This window comes from Lemur catta, chromosome 13, assembly GCF_020740605.2.
Source record: "Lemur catta isolate mLemCat1 chromosome 13, mLemCat1.pri, whole genome shotgun sequence".
In the NCBI taxonomy this organism is placed as follows: domain Eukaryota; kingdom Metazoa; phylum Chordata; class Mammalia; order Primates; family Lemuridae; genus Lemur; species Lemur catta.
Window position 1 is genome coordinate 38,875,221 of NC_059140.1, and position 12,087 is coordinate 38,887,307.

At 32.5% G+C, this 12,087-nt stretch overlaps 1 protein-coding gene across 1 annotated transcript in view; it reads left to right on the top strand.

The window, feature by feature from the left end:
• Positions 1 to 12,087, top strand: part of MYCBP2 (MYC binding protein 2) — a 259,243-nt gene that overhangs the window by 205,466 nt on the left and 41,690 nt on the right. Inside the window, exon 56 of the mRNA XM_045567320.1 lies at positions 9,556 to 11,199. Within this exon, the coding sequence (XP_045423276.1) occupies positions 9,556 to 11,199 (1,644 nt within the window). The remainder of the gene's footprint in view (positions 1 to 9,555; positions 11,200 to 12,087) is intronic.

Consider the following 12,087-nt stretch of genomic DNA (forward strand, 5'->3'; position numbering starts at 1 on the left):
AACAACAACATCCCTAAATAAACTTTTGCCAGGTGGGTAATTCAGAGTATCAAAAGACTGTTCTGATTGAGCTTCTCAGTGTTTGTTAGAGACTAAGGAAACAAAAATCCTCTACTCCCCTCATAATAAAGAAAGAATGTAGTCCGTTTACGTCATCTGTAGTTAACTTATATCCCCATTTTGAGGCAGCAGATTGACGATATCTGCCTTTTTCTTCTTTCTGCAAATACTACGTTAAAAGTACCTTATCCTAAAAGCACTTTTTTTTTTTTCTGATTTAGGTTTTAGCTGTCTTTGTGCTATGTAAGTGTTGTGTCCTCAGGCTACCACTTCTGGAGACAGGAAATGATTATGGTTGATGTTAATCACTTGATCAAAGTATCTGATTTCTCTGATGTATACTTAGTAGTTTTTCCCTTGCAAATAATAAGCAATTTGTGGAAAGTGAGATTTTTGTTTTTGAGAGTGTGGCCAGCCCTCTTGTGTTTCAAGTTATTGCTTCAGAAGCAATCCAGTCTTTTCTTGGGATTTTTTGAAGTTATTCTTTCTAAACCATGGGGTACATACCTATCAAATTATGCTCAGAATTTTCCTGTCTCAGCTTTCATAAACCCTGAAATAATGTGGTTTTCTGGAATATTATTTTCCTTAACCATATTTACTAGAGATTTACTATATATTCAGTAATATGCTACAAGTATGGTTTATTCAAGTTCAGTTATGACTAGAAGTCATTTAGAGAAACATTACATTTTAGGGGATACCTACTTTGTGTATTTTCTTTTTTCTGTGTTCAGATCATGTGGATTAATGTCATAGTCTAGTGAAAAGCTTATTTCTGGTTTATTCTTAATCTGGAAATGTTCTATTGTTCATTCTTTTATAATTCTTTTAGTATGCTAACATTTATTTAACTAAGTTTTAGATCCTATTTCATATCTTAAGGTCCTTTACCGTTCACATAATTCCATATTTCTTCTGATAAATTTACTACAAGAAGGACAGTGAATGTATTGGTTGTACGGTGATGTTGTATCTAAAGCTGTCAGTTCAGACAGCTGCCGTAGCTAAGAGAATGGAATAATCATCGCTGTCACCTTATTTGAATCCTCTGAAACACTGTTAGAAGAAGTGGGAATAATGATTACATTTAATTATGCTTATATTTAGCTGCATATTGTTTGGTTACACACATCTTTTGGCCAGTTGACAGTATAATTTATATATTGCCTCTACAAGAACCAATAAGCTAGTTTTTAATTATTTTTTAAATATTTATTTAAAAATAATTAATTTCCAGAATATCTGAACTATAAGCTAGACCTAACCATTTGCTGCCTATTATAGGAGGCTATGCCATCTAAAATTTCTGAAGTTCTATTCAGAGAATACAAATGTACAATTATTGGGATTTGAATTGGGTGAAGAAGGTCAACAACACTGTTCGTATCATTTGACCACAAATGTGGCAAAGTCTTATCATTGTTTGTGAAGGATCTATAGAATTAGAAGATTTCTTTTTTATATTTTAAAAAATACAATCACATAAATGTAGATACGTAAAGCATGAACAGAATACAGTGAAATTTGAACATTGTTATAAGACTTATAAAACTTCCTTAAGCTCTTTCAAATATGTATGTTAGGATTGCATATAGAACTATAAAATTTATAACTGTAGTCTGCTTCCTCAAATTGAGAACTGGACAACATAAGAAGCAAAATTACATGTCAAAGATTATTTTTTCCATTATAGTACTTCCCAATATCTGTGGAAAATTCTTTTGACATTTCCTACCAATAATTTAGCATATTATTGGTAATGTCACAGCTTGATGATAGCACATAATAGGAAATAAGCAAATGAGATGTTAAACTACATTTAACACTAAAATTTATCCTTTTCTAAAATAATTGCTATAACCTGAGTTTTACTTCATGTACTTGTGACATTGTTGAAGTACAGTACTTGTGGGAGTTTATATCAGAATCCGTGAATAGTCAATCCTGTTATTATGGGCTTTTGATGTATTTACTGATTTTTTCATTGTGAAATGTGACATTTCAGATCATTGCCTAATTGTTGACTCAACCTTCAAGAAGAGTATCATGCTACTTTTTAAATCCCCAAACCTGCCAGATGGTGATAGGTGCCTTGATTCTTCTAGTTTTTGATCTCAATGATAAGGTCAGAGTCCTGATAATTACAGCAAAACCACAATTTGTCATTGTTAAACTGAAGTGATAATTCTTTTCTTATTAACAAGAATAGTTATGCTGTTTTATTATTGTCGTCAGTACTTAGAGAATAATTTTTTTAAAGTACAATATAAGGTGAACTCAAAGTTTCTGTGACTAGAAACTGAAGTGACTCAGGGAACTTGATACTTAGGATTCAGAACAAGGAAAACAAAATGACACATAAAGAACCAAGTTGTTTTATAAGAGGAAGTTTTGTAGTAAACAAATAACATTGACTTCAAATGGGCTCTGAAGAAAAATCCTGAATTTCTAAAGTATTTTTACTATTATCCTCTTTACCTTTATGATAATCAAAAAAGAATCAAAATTTTATGGAAATAAATATAATAATTGGTTGTCTTGTCTGTGTAACAGTATTTCTTTAAAGAACATGATTATTTAATCCCTATTCTAAAAAGTCACTCAGTTGTTTTTCTTTTGTGCATAGATATCAATGTATCTGTATGGATTGCTTCCATTTTTTAAACTAAACAATACAGATCTTTTTAAAAGCCAACTATAACTTTATCAAAGTATGTTTAAACATGAGTAGATTTTGTAAAAATTTTATGTGTAGAGCACATGTTTCTAACCACAGCTTCCTTTCTTTATTCATTTAATAATAACCGTGTTTTAGACTTCCATTTCAAAAAATGTTTCTTGTTTTTCACTCTGAATCATACCTAGGAATCCAGTCTCTCTAGGCTTTGTAACATATTGAAAAGACTTCAAGGCCATTTGGCTTCAAACTCTTTTTCAGGAGTTTGTCCTTATACCTCTAACATCTTATCTTACAAGTGTCCTTGTAGTTTTTCACATTTCTATTTATGAATGCTTCCGCTTAAGGTGGTATTCTGATTTCCTACTCCTGTATCTCTCTGCTGAACCTAGTCTTCTCAGATTTTAGCAGCCGGGCCAGGAGACTAGTCCTACATTGACAGGCTGAATTTCTCTTGAATTAACTCTTCCATTCAGAAGCTGCCACTTTTCTATTTCTTCTCTTAAAGAAGAGAAATATATTGCCCTCCTAACTGATATTTTCAGTGATAGCTACAGCCTATGTATTACACGAGATTTAAATAGTATAAGAATTTGCAGCACATGGCATCTTTGGGGGTTTATAGATTTCTTCAAATGAAGGATGCTTAAAAATAATTAAGAATTTAGCAGATGGTTTTATGACATATATATCACTGTCTCTCCATCTACTCCTCCTAGTCTCTCTTAAACCCACTGCATTTGAGCTTTAGTCCCTATCCACAGGAACTGCTCTAGTCAGTCTGTGACTTTTGTATTGCCAAATGCAATTGTCAATTCTAAGATCTCATTTTACTTGATCTATCAGTAGTATGTGACAGAGATTATCTCTCTTTCTTCCTAGAAATATACTCATTTGCCTGCTGGATATTTCCTACCTCACTGACTACTCATTTCTAGTCTCCTTTCTGCATCCTCATCTATTCTATATTCCCAGGAATGTCCCAGAGCTTTGGCTTCTTCTAGGCATCACTCCCTAAGTGGTTGTTATCCAGTCATGGACTGGCACCTGACATCTATATGCTTATGACTCCTGAGTTTATCAGCACTTGATATAGTGTGTACTTATTTGTTCATACTCTGTCCTTTCACCTGCATATAAGCTCCATGAGAGCAGGGGCTTTGTTTTTGTTCATTGTATCTCCAATGCCTAGAATAATGTCTGACACATAATATATACTCAGTACCTTACATTGAATGACTTCTTAATTTATGAGTCATTCATCTTCATCTGGGCCATAATAGTGAATCAGACAAAAACAGGGCTTTTATTATTTTGAGAAGAGTGTGTGTTGTATCTAGTTTTTTATTTCAATAATAGTAAGAAAATTATCTCATTACCTAAATTTATTTCAGTTTAACTGATTATTTTAATTGCTATGAGTTAAAATTTTAAATACAGTGAGTTTTTTTCAGATTCAGATAGAGATGTTTTTAGCTTATTGCTTTTAAAAAAACTGTACATTAAAGGTTCTGTTAATTCTTTGAAAAAATATAAATTATTTAATATTAAGTCCTTCATTTTCTGCATGGTAAATCATTGAACATTTTCCAGTGACTTGTAAATTTTCTTTGCTTTGTATTGTGAGTCTTTTTATAAATAAAATTTTATATCAGAAATAGAAAGTATAAAACAAACACTAAATACTGGGGTTAGTACTAACTTTTTCACTGAAGGTAGACTCCGAAAAGTAGCCAAACATAAGTGTCAACTTGGGTCCATTCTAAGATATGTTCTGGAAAATCACAGTAATGGGTCCATTCAGAAAACCAAATGACCCCCCCAAAAAAAAGAAAGAAAGAAAGAAAACCTGGTGACAATAGGTTAAACTGTAAGTAACATTTCTTTAACTTCCACCATAAAAAAATTACTTATAAACCTTTATTTATATGTAAATGAGCACCATATTAAAGAAAACTAAGCTAAAGAATTATTAGCCTAAAATGAAATGCTCAAATTTGATTTAATCAGAGCCATGAGCCTTACTTTTAAGTTAACACATTTAGATACATTAACACATATTATTAATCTAAATTAATTAATTTGACCTTTGTTTTCAGCTTTAAAGAAACATAAACTTGTTGAAAAATTTAGCAGAATATAAACTTTTTAACATAACAATTTATAGTTGCATACCATTTGAAATGCTTTGTTTTTGCTTGTGTTATCTGCTAAATTTTTTTTTCCATTGAATCTGTGCTGCTTCTTTGCCAATGTTTTTCACTGTAGAATCTCCATCTCGCAACCTTGCTTCTCGTGAGCGCATTTACAAAAATTATGGTGTAGCTGGGCCTGCCTCTGCTCTCTCATCTCTGTCTCACAAACTGAAGGGTGGGTATACATGCATTCATGGATGGGCCATTTTTAATGAACATAGGAAGTGTCAATAAAGAAGTTTTAGTTCACGTCAGTCATTTTCATCCCATTCCATTTTTTTAATTGAAGTGTATCATTTTATTTAAATTTGTATATGTTTGGGGTAATTTATGATGTTCCTATTTAATATACTATAGATTATCTAATTGTTATGCATGTTTATTATATCTATAGGTTAAATATTACTCTTATTTAATTTTAAACCTTTATGAGATCTTAAAAAATAAATAGGTATAGAGAAAGAAATGCCTAATTGGGGGAATTTTTAAAATCATTATTGTCAGAAAAAGATGATATATGTATACGGCATAAAGCACATTGTTATCTATAAGAATATAGTAACTTATGTGACAGTTTAGTTTTTGAACTTATTGTTATATAATATAGAAATCATTTTTACTATTTTAGCTTTTTAGAAGAAACATTTTGATAATTAAAGTCTTTTTGGTTTAACTTAGTTACTAGGACTCATATATAAACCTACCTGTCCTGTCTGGCATGAATCTTTCTTATAGTATTTTCTTAATGACTTAGTTTTAATATTTTCAACTTAGAAATGTTTAAACTATTGACAATTGACAAAATTTCAGGTAATTCAAAAATATGCTTTTTGTCTTTTAAAATACTGTAGACACCTCAAATTTTTTATCTTAAGGTAACATTTAAACTTTTAAAATCCTATATTTTAAGAAAATTTTATCAAAAAGAAATTTTGTAGCAATGCCTAATATATTGCATAAGTTTTTCAATTTTGAATTTCTGTTTAAGAAAATTAATTACTAATTTTCTTTTTCCTTAGAAATGAGTAAAATAATTTTATATTTCTCCTTTGTACAATTGACAGTATAAAATAAATATATAAATTGGAAATGTAAAGTAAAGTAAACAGTATTGTATAACCTGATCTGTATAATATATAGGATATAGTATTGTGTTTAGTGGCATATAGTATCGTGTAACCTGATACATACTATGTATTATGACATTTATACTATAGTTTTTGTGGTGTATTATAGTGTGGTATCATATAACCTTATAATTTATTATTTCAGCATGAAAAAAGTCATATGGGGTCATTTAGTAAATGAATACTTAGCATTTAACATGTTTAGTACTATTTAATTTGTTCAAATGCACTAAATTTCTGTTTTGTCCTGCATTATTATTTATTCAGGATTCCTTTGAGGTTAGAAAAAAATTTTTGCATATTATCACTTAAAGTTACATATTATAAATATAATCATTAAACTAAATTAAGAGATGAATGTGAAAGTATTATGTATAATCTGAAGATTTTTAACAGAATTTGTTTATATTTATTGATATTTGGAGTAGCCACAACATGACAATTTTTAGTAATATTTATTACATGCTACAAAACATTTGAAACCCAAATGAGTAAGATAAACATAAATTAATTAGCATATGGACTTAACAAATTTAACATAGTCTTTTTAAAAAATAAATGAAACATATTTTAGAAAAGTAAATTTTTTTCAAAAGGATGTAATTATGATTTGACAAATACATCTCAGAGAAGAATACTTCTGCCATTATTTATACAACTTGAACTTGAGCAGATAATTAGGTATTGCTACTTACAGATCTTAAGAAAATATTCACCACTACTAGAGGTATAGAAATAAGATATACAGATGCCTATACTTTCTGACACTCTCTATATAACAAACTTTTTTGCTCATATATGGCAAGTGATGTTCCTGATATTTGACAGATTCCACTGTTAGCCAAACACAGAGGATGTTCTTATTATGAGGAAATACCTTCCCTTGTGAGTGCCTATGCTCCTAGGACTAGATGTAGCATCAGCATGTATTCACCATTTCTTTGCAGGCAACAGATGCACAGGTCATCCATTAGGACACATCTGAGATGGGTAGTAGATAATCTTTGTCAGGAACCCTTCCCATTATGTTAGGAATCCTAAAACAAGTTGTCCTTTTTTATAAATTAGAAAGCAAACCTCTTTTAGTCCACAAATCGATTTTTTGGAGAGAGAGGTACCAAATATAAAAGGTTTACTACTTATTTGTCTAGATTCCCCGTTATGTATGGTTCAGCTTCTGAAATAAATGTTTTGATAAAGGCAATAAAAATGTTTGCAACTCTCAGAGTAATAACAAAAATCTGAGAATGTGATACTCTGAACATCACATACTCCAAATTATAACCATACTAGGCTGGTGTTTAATTCTACCAAATACAATTTGTTTATCAAATTTGCTCTATGCCATTAATAGGTCCATAAGGCAAAATGGGCAGCAGTTTCTTAAACTACTCTTGGGACAATTTAAGAGTACTTGTTTATTAAGAGTGCATCTGTTTATCTGTGCTCCCCCAACATAGCATCACTATTTAGCATTCTGTATTGTGGGTTTTTCCCACTAATTTTTCCCAAAATTTAACCTAGTCTTTTATACTACATTTAAAAAAAGAGCATATATGATAAAGGAAATACATGATAGAATAATAAAGCATTGTAAGAAACTGAAGAGCATTATGTATAATACAGTTACTTCTATGCATCCAAAGAACAATTATCCTAAACATTGACATGTTGCAATTAAAATATTTAGTTCATCAGTGTGCCCTAAATAGGCTACTTGCCATACTCTATTATTTTACTACATAATTACTCAACTTGTAAGCACCTAGCCCTTACAACACAATGACTGCTGTCACCTCTGCCCTGTGGTCTTGGGAGCAATAATTGTAAAAAGTGGATTCTTAGAGAATCTGAAAGTTGGGAATAGCAAAAACAAAAAAACCTTAAGAAAATAGGAATTGATTACTTATTCAACAAATAGTTATTGAGCACCTACTGTATTCCAAGATCCATTCTTGACATCTTGACATATATGTAAAGAGTAACAGACAAAAATAACTGCCTTTGAGTACTTTCTACGAGAAGGGCAGATTCTACAACACTACTGTCCTGACCTATATATAACTAGAGTATGACTATACATACTTACACACAAACAGAAGCAAAAAAACATTTTTCTACATCATCCATATTTGTTCACATCATCTTTCTTAAGAGAAAAAAAGAAAAGCCTACAATTCTAGCCAGTTAACAAATCCATCTCAATTTCCTAGGAATCCTTTTTCAAAAAATAAAAATACTTCTAGCAAGGTTTATGAGTTTTTAGTTTTTCACACTACTTGAATCCCTTCAGTTAGATTGCTTTTATCCAAAAAACTAACTAATATCACTTGCATTAAGAGTAGGCGTTTTCATTTTAAGGAGGAAAGATAAAGTTTGTGACCCTTGCTGGGGACAAAGGCAGCCTGGCTCTAATGTCTCAAAGGAAGGCATAAAATAGTAGAAAAGAGAGACACTGAATGAAGGCCAGGATTCCAAAAACGAATGTTATCCATGCAGAAGAGCTTTGCCTTAGAATGATGGGATTATTCTTTTCTGTCATTCTCCTAACTCCTTGCTTTGAGCGCCCATAATTCAGACTTGTAGTACTCACTCTGAGGATCCTGCCATTTCTCTTGTTTCCAAGGGGACGCAAGCTCTGAGTTCTAACCCACTAAGTTTATGAACTTTTGGAATATAACCTGTTTGTAATTAGTAGCCTGGGGAGGAGGGGATGGGTAAATTCACACCTAACTGGTGCAATCCACACTATCTGGGTGATGGACGCACTTATAATTTTGACTCAAACTATACAAAAGTAATTCATGTAACCAAACTGTACCCTCATAATATTCTGAAATTAAAAAAAATTAATAGACTTCCTGAATTACGTATAATTAAATAATAGCTTTAGGACATTCATATGTTAATTATAAATTATTCTGATCCAGTCACTAAAATAGAGTGTCTCCTAAGCAGCTCTTTATTAACCTAATTGTATTTGTTTTTACACCTGAAAATGATAGGCACATCTATGTATAGAATCAGTTTTCTAGTTCAAAAAATCCTCTACTGCTACTCTAAGGATGTGAGGCATCAGTCTACTTGAAATTTAGCTCTACTTCATATTTAAAATACATGTTTTCATAATTTCTTATTCAAAAAAATCAGTTATATTTTTTCTCTTTCTAGTCCCTCACTGAATTTAAATTCTAATTAGTTATTGTATTAGAGGTGAGGTTCAGATATCACTGATAATTCATACTAGTGCATAGATACTATTTGTTTAGTCTGTTTTACATTCATGAAAATAGTTCTTAGTGGTAACGGTTATGTGATAATGGAATAGAAATTCTGTGAGAACCACTTGCCCTTCTTTCCTTTATTCTTCAAGTATTATTGTCTATGAAAAACAATATAAATTTTGTAGCTATGCTTTTTATTTCAGTATTTACTGATTAAATTGTCAGTTATAATTTTATTAACAAGTTTCATTATGAAATGGACCATACAGGTGACCGAGGAAGTATCTCAACATCTTCTAGACCAGCCTCTACATCAGGAAAATCAGAGCTGTCCTCTAAACACAGCAGATCACTTAAACCTGATGGACGTATGAGCCGGACTACTGCTGACCAGAAAAAGCCAAGGGGTACAGAAGGTTTATCTGCTAGTGAATCCCTCATGTTAAAATCTGATGCTGCAAAGTTGAGGTCAGATTCCCACAGTAGGTCATTGTCGCCCAACCATAACACCTTGCAGACGCTGAAATCTGAGGGGAGGATGTCTTCTAGCTTTAGAGCTGAATCCCCAGGACCAGGTTCTCGGTCATCGTCTCCTAAGCCAAAGACTCTCCCCGCCAATAGGTCCAGCCCATCGGGCGCTAGTTCTTCACGCTCCTCCTCACCACATGATAAAAATCTACCTCAAAAAAGCACTGCTCCTGTTAAGACAAAACTTGATCCTCCTCGAGAACGTTCCAAATCAGACTCTTACACACTTGATCCAGACACCCTCCGCAAGAAGAAAATGCCCCTCACAGAACCGTTAAGGGGACGGTCGACATCACCAAAACCAAAATCAGTACCAAAGGATTCTAAAGATTCTCCTGGATCTGAAAATAGAGCTCCATCTCCCCACGTGGTACAGGAAAACCTTCACAGTGAGGTGGTTGAAGTGTGCACCTCAAGTACTTTAAAAACAAATAGTCTAACAGATAGTACCTGTGATGAAAGTAGTGAATTCAAGAGCGTGGATGAAGGTTCAAATAAAGTTCATTTCAGCATAGGAAAAGCACCACTGAAAGATGAACAGGAAATGAGAGCATCCCCCAAAATAAGTCGAAAATGTGCTAATAGACACACCAGGCCCAAAAAAGAAAAATCTAGTTTTCTTTTCAAAGGAGATGGATCCAAATCTTTAGAGCCAGCCAAGCAAGCCATGTCTCCTTCTGTGGCTGAGTGTGCCAGAGCTGTCTTTGCCTCTTTCCTGTGGCATGAAGGCATAGTGCATGATGCAATGGCTTGTTCTTCTTTCCTGAAATTTAATCCTGAACTTTCCAAAGAACATGCTCCTATAAGGAGTAGTTTAAATAGCCAACAGCCTACAGAGGAAAAAGAAACCAAGTTAAAAAATAGACACTCATTGGAAATATCATCTGCACTGAATATGTTTAATATTGCACCTCATGGACCAGATATATCTAAGATGGGTAGCATCAACAAAAATAAGGTGTTGTCCATGCTTAAGGAACCGCCTCTGCATGAAAAGTGTGAGGATGGGAAAACCGAAGCCACTTTTGAAATGTCTATGCATCACACAATGAAGTCTAAATCTCCTCTTCCCTTAACTTTACAACATTTAGTGGCTTTCTGGGAAGACATCTCTTTGGCTACAATCAAAGCTGCTTCCCAGAATATGATTTTTCCAAGTCCTGGTTCCTGTGCTGTCCTTAAAAAGAAAGAGTGTGAGAAAGAGAATAAGAAGGCCAAAAAGGAAAAAAAGAAAAAAGAAAAGGCAGAAGTTAGGCCCAGGGGTAATTTGTTTGGAGAGATGGCGCAGCTGGCAGTAGGAGGACCAGAGAAAGACACCATCTGTGAGCTGTGTGGAGAGTCACATCCTTACCCGGTGACCTATCACATGAGACAAGCTCACCCAGGTAAACGATAACTGTTGAACATATATGTAAGCACTTTTTTCTTTAACGAACTAGGTCACGTCTAAGTTGAGCCGTTCTACGAATTATGTAAGGTGTAGTGAAAACTATTTTCTAGAATTTATAGTATCTTATAATGTCATTTTTAAGGTACATTATCAATATAGGTTTTGTGAAAAACAAAGAAATTCTAACAGTATGATGGTCAGGCAATTTTATACTATTTCATTTTAATGTAGCACATTTTGAAATATTGTTTATTTTTTAAAGTATGTATTACCCAAAGGGTGCCTTTGAGGTCTCTTACATGGAAATAGCGGCATGTCTGTGTACACAGGGCAGGTGCCGATGTTAAGTCTCCTATGATTTTAGTGTTTTCCTGTTCAAAATCGTAAATTAAATTAGATTATACTGATTTCTTTGGGCATTATCCTATGGAAAAGATATCAATTGTTTTATCGGAAGACTGCATTTTAGGTAAATGTAAGGGATTTCTATAATATTGACTAATATTCCAAAATTCACCTAATGTAAACATGATTAAATTTTTTTCTTTTTCTGCATATTGTACCTCAAATGTTTAATAAATATGTGACTCCTGAAAAATATGTCATTCTTACAGAATATTTTATATTTGTTTTGTATAATTTTATTGAACTCTTACGTATATCTAAATGTACCCGTATCCTATATTTCTTTTAATCTGCCTGTGTAGAAATAAGTATCTTTAATGTTTGGAGCATCATTTAATTGATTGCTTTTTGGTCAAGCAAGCTATTTCTCTGTTATAGTTAATAGCCTGAAAAAAAGATCAGATACTTGCTTTGGCATTTTGCTTACTTTGAGAAGGTAAACCTGTCATTAATCTATGAGTAGTAAGGATCAAACTAT